We start from the raw sequence: 7,232 nt of genomic DNA, 5'->3' as shown, positions 1-7,232 counted from the left end.
GGCCATCGGATTTCTTTCTGTCCTACCAGTAAAGCTGCTGGAGCTCGTGCTATTCGAGCCCGAATGGACGCGCTCTCTGCTCGGGGTCTTGATGTTCTTCATGGTCCGGCTGGCTCTCCGTTTTACTCCACGGAGATTATGGGTCTCCCACCACGTTATAGGTATCTCAGTTCGGATATCAATCTGACTGATGAGAATGATACGGTTGTGTTGGATTCAGGGGGTGCTTCCCCTGTTTTTTCCTTCTCGTCCTCGGACTCCGAGGAGCCTGATATTGCAGGACCGTCTTCTTCGGCCCCGCCTGAGTTCCAGGTTCATGAGGATCATGCCCGGGAAGTTCTGTTGGAATCGTTCCCTGTTTTGCGTGGAAGCACGGCTTTTGATCCGCCTTCATCATCTCGTTTTGTACCTCAGTCGGCCCCTGCTCATCCGCCATCACCAGCTTTCCATATGCATGTTCCTGAAGATGATATGGAGGATACTGCTTTGTTGGGCCTTCGTTCTCCCACGCTCCCGACCCAGGTTATTGATATTGGATGCCTTTTTCGTGACACACTCGCTTCTTCTTCTGATGTTGCTATGGAGCCTGTGGAACCTGTTTCTAGGGCACTTACCCTAGTTTATAAAAGAAAGGTATCTTGCGGTATTAGTTCGTCTAGTCATGCGACTTTTAAACGGACGAACAGAGTCTCCTGTTTTGATTTGGAGTGTAATATGAACCTAGCATCAATGGATCCTGAATTGATATTAGGCTCATCTTCTATTCCTCCTTTTTCGTTTTGTTTTCCTAAGTTTTCTAATTTTTTTGTTAATGGTTTAAGGCCGTCTGGTAAGAGATTGTTCAGTTCCATTGATTATGTCTCGGTTGAGCATCAACCAAACAAGCGTCTTCGTCCAGATGAGCTCTTTCTTTTTCATTTAGTTTCTCATCCCTTATCTGTTTCCTTTTTGCCATGTTACAGTATTTGAAGACTTGCTAGCTGATGGTCTGGTGGCGGACCTTAATTCGCCACCCGTTTCCAAATGACAACTTTTGCCTGGAATTGTAGGGGATTAGGAGAGACGGATGATCCTACAATTCCTTTTCTTTTTTGGTGTATCCATCAATATCATCCGTCGATTTTGTTTCTGCAAGAAACTATGACATCGGTATCATCTGCTGCTGCTAAGACATCTCACCTTGGACTCCCTCATTTTTGCGGCATTGACTCTGTTGGACATAGTGGGGGTCTTCTTTTGCGTTGGGATGATTCTGTTGTACTTAGCTCTTTAGTTATTAACCCTCACTTTATATTGTGTACTGTATCTTTAGGTGCTACCCATGTATGTACTAAGAAAGATATGTATATGATGTTTATATATGGTGAACCATCTTTTGAGTTTCGTCTACCTTTATGGAACGCAATTTCTGATTTAATTTCGGGTCTGTCACCTTTTCTAATTATTGGTGATTTTAATCAAGTTGAACTGCATTCTGATAAATTAGGTGGCTCCAATGTCATTCGCGGCCAACAGGATTTTACCACCTGGAGATTGGATAATTCATTGCTTGATGTCCCTTTCTTTGGTCCCCCTTTTACCTGGTTCAATAATCGCTCTGATGATCAACTGATTATGGAACGGCTTGACCGCGCATATGCTAACAATGATTGGCTTCACCTTTTCCCTGCTGCATCGATTTTGCATCTCCCCATTCTTATTTCGGACCATGCACCTATTATCCTCAAGTTTCTCCCTATCTCAAAGTCTGGCCGACGCCCTTATCGTCTTGATAACTGGTGTTTCAGTTCTCCAGAGATTGCAAACATTGTTGAATGTGCCTGGCGGCTTTCTATTCCGGGCTCTCCTATGTATGTTTTATCACGTCGTCTATCGTCTGTACGTTTTTCTATAATGCAATGGGTGATTCATCATCGGCTATCCCATGGTATTAATTGGTCTGAGATTCAACAAAGAATTCAATCCTCAAGTACTCGGATTGTGGATGCTGAGTCAGCAACGTATTTTCAGCAAGTTCGCTCTGATCAGCTTCAACTTCTTCGATACGATGCGTCGGCCGCAACGTGCAAAGTTGAAAAGCGATATTTTGGATGGTCTTCCATCGAGATTCTTATATTCCCGAGTCAAACAACGGTCTTCGAATCAACGTATCCTCGCTTTACGATCTGTCTCGGGAGAATGGTTATTTGAGCCGGAACTGATTTCGTTGGAGATTACTTCTTTCTTTCAGGATCTTCTGTGTTCTACACCTCCTCAAGATCCTGCCTCGCCGAGAGGTTTTATTGAGCCATTGCTTGAGTCACTTGATCTGCCACAGCTAAGTTCGGCGGACTGTTTGGTGCTTTCAACTCCTTTCACTGCGACTGATATTATACATGCTCTCAATGGTATGGATGGATCCAAATCACCTGGGCCAGATGGCATAACTCCGAAATTTTTCCAGACGTTCTGGCCCCAGGTTGGCCATTTGGTTACTATGGCTCTGCTTCGTTTCCTTAATTCGGGGGTGATGTTGAAAGAGTGGAATAATACTCATATTATTCTTATCCCAAAGGTCGATAAGCCGGAACTGATCTCTCAATATCGTCCTATCAGTCTCTGCAATGTTATTTATCGCCTTGCTTCCAAATGTCTTGCTAATCGTCTCAAGCTTGTCATTTCTTCGATTGTTTCGGATTCTCAGCAGGCTTTTGTTCCTTCTCGGCTTATGTCAGATGGATGTCTTATTACTCATGAGATCATGCATTATCTTAATAAAACGAAGAAAGGAACGGTTTCTTATGCGGCTCTGAAGCTAGATATGCATAAAGCGTTTGACCTTGTATCTTGGCCGTTTCTTATTGCGATCATGAAGAAATTCGGGTTCCCGCTTTTCTGGCAAAATATTATCTGGGAATGCATCTCAACTGTAACTTATAATATTATCATCAATGGCGAACCCTCTACTTCTTTTAGACCATCGTGTGGCCTGAGGCAAGGTGATCCTCTTTCACCTTATTTGTTTATTATGTGCATGGAGATTTTATCTTGCCAGTTGCGTGCTGCGGAGAAGGCTACCACCTTACCTGGTCTTAAGATTTCTCGGTATGCACCACCGATCACACATCTCTTTTATGCTGATGATGCGTTTATTTGCTGTAAAGCTACTCCGGTTTCTTTTGAGACTCTTCGGGACTTGTTTCGGTGCTTTGAGCTTGCCTCGGGACAGATGATAAATCTAGATAAGTCTTTTATTAAGTTCAGTCCAAATGCACCAGCTGACTTTAAGTCTCATATGTCATCTATTCTGAAGATGAAAACTTCTGATAGTTTTGGGAATTATTTGGGGGTCCCTGTTGATCTTCCTTCAAAGAAGTCTTTGGTTTTTCAACCCTTGTTGGACAAGATGGCAACTCGAATTATTGCTTGGTCTTCGCTGCACCTCAGCCAGCCTTGCAAATTGCTCATCATCAACTCTATTATATTAGGTTCGATACGTTTTTGGATGTCTTCAATTCCTTTCCCGGTCGGAATTTGTAAGAAACTTGACTCTTTGATTGCGGCTTTTTGGTGGCGCAAAGATGTTCGTCATAGATCTATTCATTGGCTCTCTAGGGACTCTTTGCAGCGTCCTCGGGAAGATGGAGGCCTTGGTCTGAAATCTGTCTTGATGTTAAGCCAGGCTTCCCTTATGAAGAATTTTTGGCGTATTCATCATCAGCCATCTGGTTTATTAGCAAAATTTATGCTGCCCAAGTATAGGAAGGACCTACCGGTTCCTGCGTCCAGATCGAAGGTCTCTCATCCTTCCTTTTTATGGTCTGGCTTATGTCGCACAGCTTTTGCTTTTGCTCCTGGTTTATCCTGGAAGCTCGGTAATGGTTCCTCCGTGGACCTTCTTACAAGTCCTTGGGTTAATGGGACTTCTCCCTTGGTTCGACCTTTTTCATCTGGCGTCTCACCTGTGCTTTCTAGTTTGCTCACTCCTTCAGGTGACTGGAATCCAGTAGCTGTTTATCGTTGATTTCAGTCTCCTACTGCCGATATTATTCTTGCCATGGAACCTCCACATATAGATATTGACGATTTCCTTTATTGGAAATACACGGAAGATGGAGTCTACACTGTCCGCTCTGGGTATGATTTCTTGTTGTCACGAATATCCTTCTCCTGCTCTCCATCTTTTTACTCGGCTTTTCCGTGGAAAGTTCTTTGGGGTCTTCGTTGCTCTCCTAAGTTTCCGCTTCTTGTTTGGCGTATAGTTCACAGTATCCTTCCCTCTTTAGAAATTCTATCTACTAGAGGCATCCAGGTAAGTACTTCCTGTGTTTTTTGTCACTCACATGCTGAGTCTTTAAATCATTTGTTTCGAACTTGTACTGTTGCCAGACATGTTTGGCTTTCTTCGGCTCTGGGTATTAATTCTGTAGCTAATCCTTCTGTTTGCTTGCAACGATGGCTTGCTGATTTTATTGGATATTTTCACAGGGCAACGGATCCAGTAGATCAGTGCCTTCTTCGGTTTCTTTGTATAATAAAGGCCATTTGGATGAGTCGCAATTCGATTATATTTGATAAGCTGCGGGGTTAATCCGTTTGATTTTACATATGGCTGACTATCTTTTTGGCTCTCACTCTCAGTTGTCTGTTCTTTGGCCTTCTTTTGTGAACAACACTAACAAGATTTCCATCTTTCCTTTGGATATTACTACGCCTTTGTCTTTGTCTACAGTCACTTATTTTACTCTGGTATGTAGGTCATCTCCTCGGGATCGGTTTATGATATCTTCTTCGGATTCGATCTCAAGCATCCCCGTTGTTCAACATGTCCGGGCTTCCTCTGTTTTTGCTGCATCGACGAAAGGTCTACTTCTCAATATGTACCGAGCTCAATCTGCATCACTACCATCCGTTTCATTCCAAGTTACTTCAAAAAAAATTATCTTCTTGCTCGCCTCCACAAATAGCAGTACCAATCGAATTGCGTCACTCGTTGGGCACAATTCGTAGTTTCCTTCGTAGATATGTCCACCGGTCGATAAGCAGCTCTTGGTGATGTTATACTTGATCTTAACTCTTTGTTTGGTTGTTTTCATATATATAAAGTTCATTATTGTCAAAAAAAAAAAAAAAAAAAAAAAAAGCTAAACATCCGTGTATAGGGGGTGAAATTCTAATGCTAAAGCAACGTGGACCACAAACAAGGGTTTAATGGGTCCGGTTTACATTAGAAAATCTAACCACAATTGTTTTATTGTTTTATATATATATATGAGTAAATATGGAATGCTTGTTCAGTCTGACATTGTTTCCAATAACGAGAAAGATGCATTTCCAAGTGAAGTAAGGAAGTCCAGATAGCGTCGTCATATGAAGCTCCTACATCCACAGTAAGGACTTTACATATCTTAATCTATACTCCGTTTTTAGGTTTAACACAAATTCTCATTTATGGGAGACTTACTGTTATGTTAACGTTTTAGTCGTTTACTGTTAGCCAACACAGCAATTCTTAAGTACTTTTTTTCCTGTTTATATTATCTATTATTATACCCCGTCTAGACTATTTGTTTACATATTTCACATATAAATATCTCATTTATTCGTTTATCTTTTCATATTGTCAGCATTTTTAAGGTAATTTGTTCATCTACATAATCTATTACCCACTACTCGCTCACTAACAACACTCGCAAATGGTCTCCTACCCTATGCTTGATCTTTATGTCAAAATCAAAGATAAATAAATGACCGGGACAAAGTGAGTAACTATTTATGGATGTCTAGTTAACATTTTCAGTTTCTTTTATCATATTTTTACTTTATTGCATTACCAAATAATCTTCACAAAATAATTTTTAGGTGGAATTATAAACGTGAAATGGGAACAATTAACAGTAACTATGAGCATTTAGCTTATCATTTAAACCTAGTTTATTGTGCTTTTATCCTCCAAAATTTATTTCAAATTAATACTAGTACGCTTTCTAAATTTAGTATGTAAATGACTAAACTACCAAAAATAAAAGACAGGACAAGGACCTTTACTATGAATATTTTTTCAATTAAGGACTTCATCTTTAAAATTTTATTCTTAAGGAACTCTTATTCTCTTCCGTTAGTTATGGATTTACTACACTTTGTAGTTCTTTCTAAAAATCTTTTATTTTCGAGATTTTTTTTTTTTTTTTGATGACGAGGAGGTTGGATCCTCCCTGGATCAGACCCCACTGCCTGCGCGCGCTGTCTGTGTGAGTTCTTTCCCATGGGGATTATTCCCTCTCCGGGCGTCAGGTCCCCAGGAAAGTGTTCATCTAGGGAATCGAACCCAGGACCTCGCAATTCCTCCTTAAGAGGCTTTGAGGTTACCCTGGAATTCCACTAGACTCACACATCTTGGGTATTTTCGAGATTTTATCACTTCCCAACTTTTTAACTTTTTTGTTTTCTAAAGTGTAGCCCTTTTTTGCAAAAAAAAAACTTTGACCGGCTATAACTCTTGGGTATGAGTTCAGAAAACGGTTTTAGTTTTTCAAACCAACTATTGTATAAAGGTTGTGAATTTGGAAAAAAGAAAAATTAAAAACTTTAGGATTTTCTGAATTCGTAGCCGAAAGTTGTTGTTAGCCAACGTTTTTTTTTTATCGAATAAACTTTGACTAACCATAACTCCTAGTTACGAGTTTAGAAAATGATGTTTTTTATGTCAAACTGAAGATCTCGTAAAGACGGTTAATGTAAAAGAAAAAGTTCTAAACTCATAGCCAGGAGTTATAGCCAATAAAAGTCTATTACAATAAAAAGGACTATACCAAAGAAAAAGAAAAAATTAAAAAGTACCCCCTCCATTTTCCTATTTTCACCCCGTTTTCCCTTTTTGCCAAATTATTTTTTTTCACCTCATTTCTCTTCTTTCCTTATTTAGACTACCTTTTTTATTTTTTAATCATTGTTTTCACCCCACTTACAACTCGTTTATTTCAACTTTTTTTATGTAAATTTGCTTTGCTTTTCCCTCCAATTTCATTGCTCTAAAAGTCCAAGACAACAATTCTACGGTTCTCCCCCACCGAACTTTACCAGCAAATCAGCAATCATTGGTTGTCAATTAATTTTCTTAGCAAGAAAGTAATTACTCCTTCCGTACCACACCAATGGTAATATGGTAAAAAAATGGGATATTTAAGAAAATGGGGTAAAAATAGGGGCAAAGATGGAAAGTAAAGTGAATATAAGGGATTAAATTATTGGGT

General features: G+C 39.9%; 1 protein-coding gene across 1 annotated transcript; it reads left to right on the top strand.

The window, feature by feature from the left end:
• The first annotated feature begins 1,140 nt into the window (after positions 1–1,140).
• Positions 1,141–4,003, top strand: LOC141651903 (uncharacterized). The gene is made up of 2 exons (XM_074459595.1): positions 1,141–2,133; positions 2,231–4,003. Exons 1-2 carry the CDS (start codon positions 1,141–1,143, stop codon positions 4,001–4,003), a joined length of 2,766 nt encoding a protein of 921 aa, XP_074315696.1.
• Positions 4,004–7,232: the final 3,229 nt, after the last annotated feature.

Source organism: Silene latifolia, chromosome 4, assembly GCF_048544455.1.
Source record: "Silene latifolia isolate original U9 population chromosome 4, ASM4854445v1, whole genome shotgun sequence".
Classification (NCBI taxonomy): Eukaryota; Viridiplantae; Streptophyta; class Magnoliopsida; order Caryophyllales; family Caryophyllaceae; genus Silene; species Silene latifolia.
This window is presented reverse-complemented; position numbering and strand designations above follow the sequence as displayed.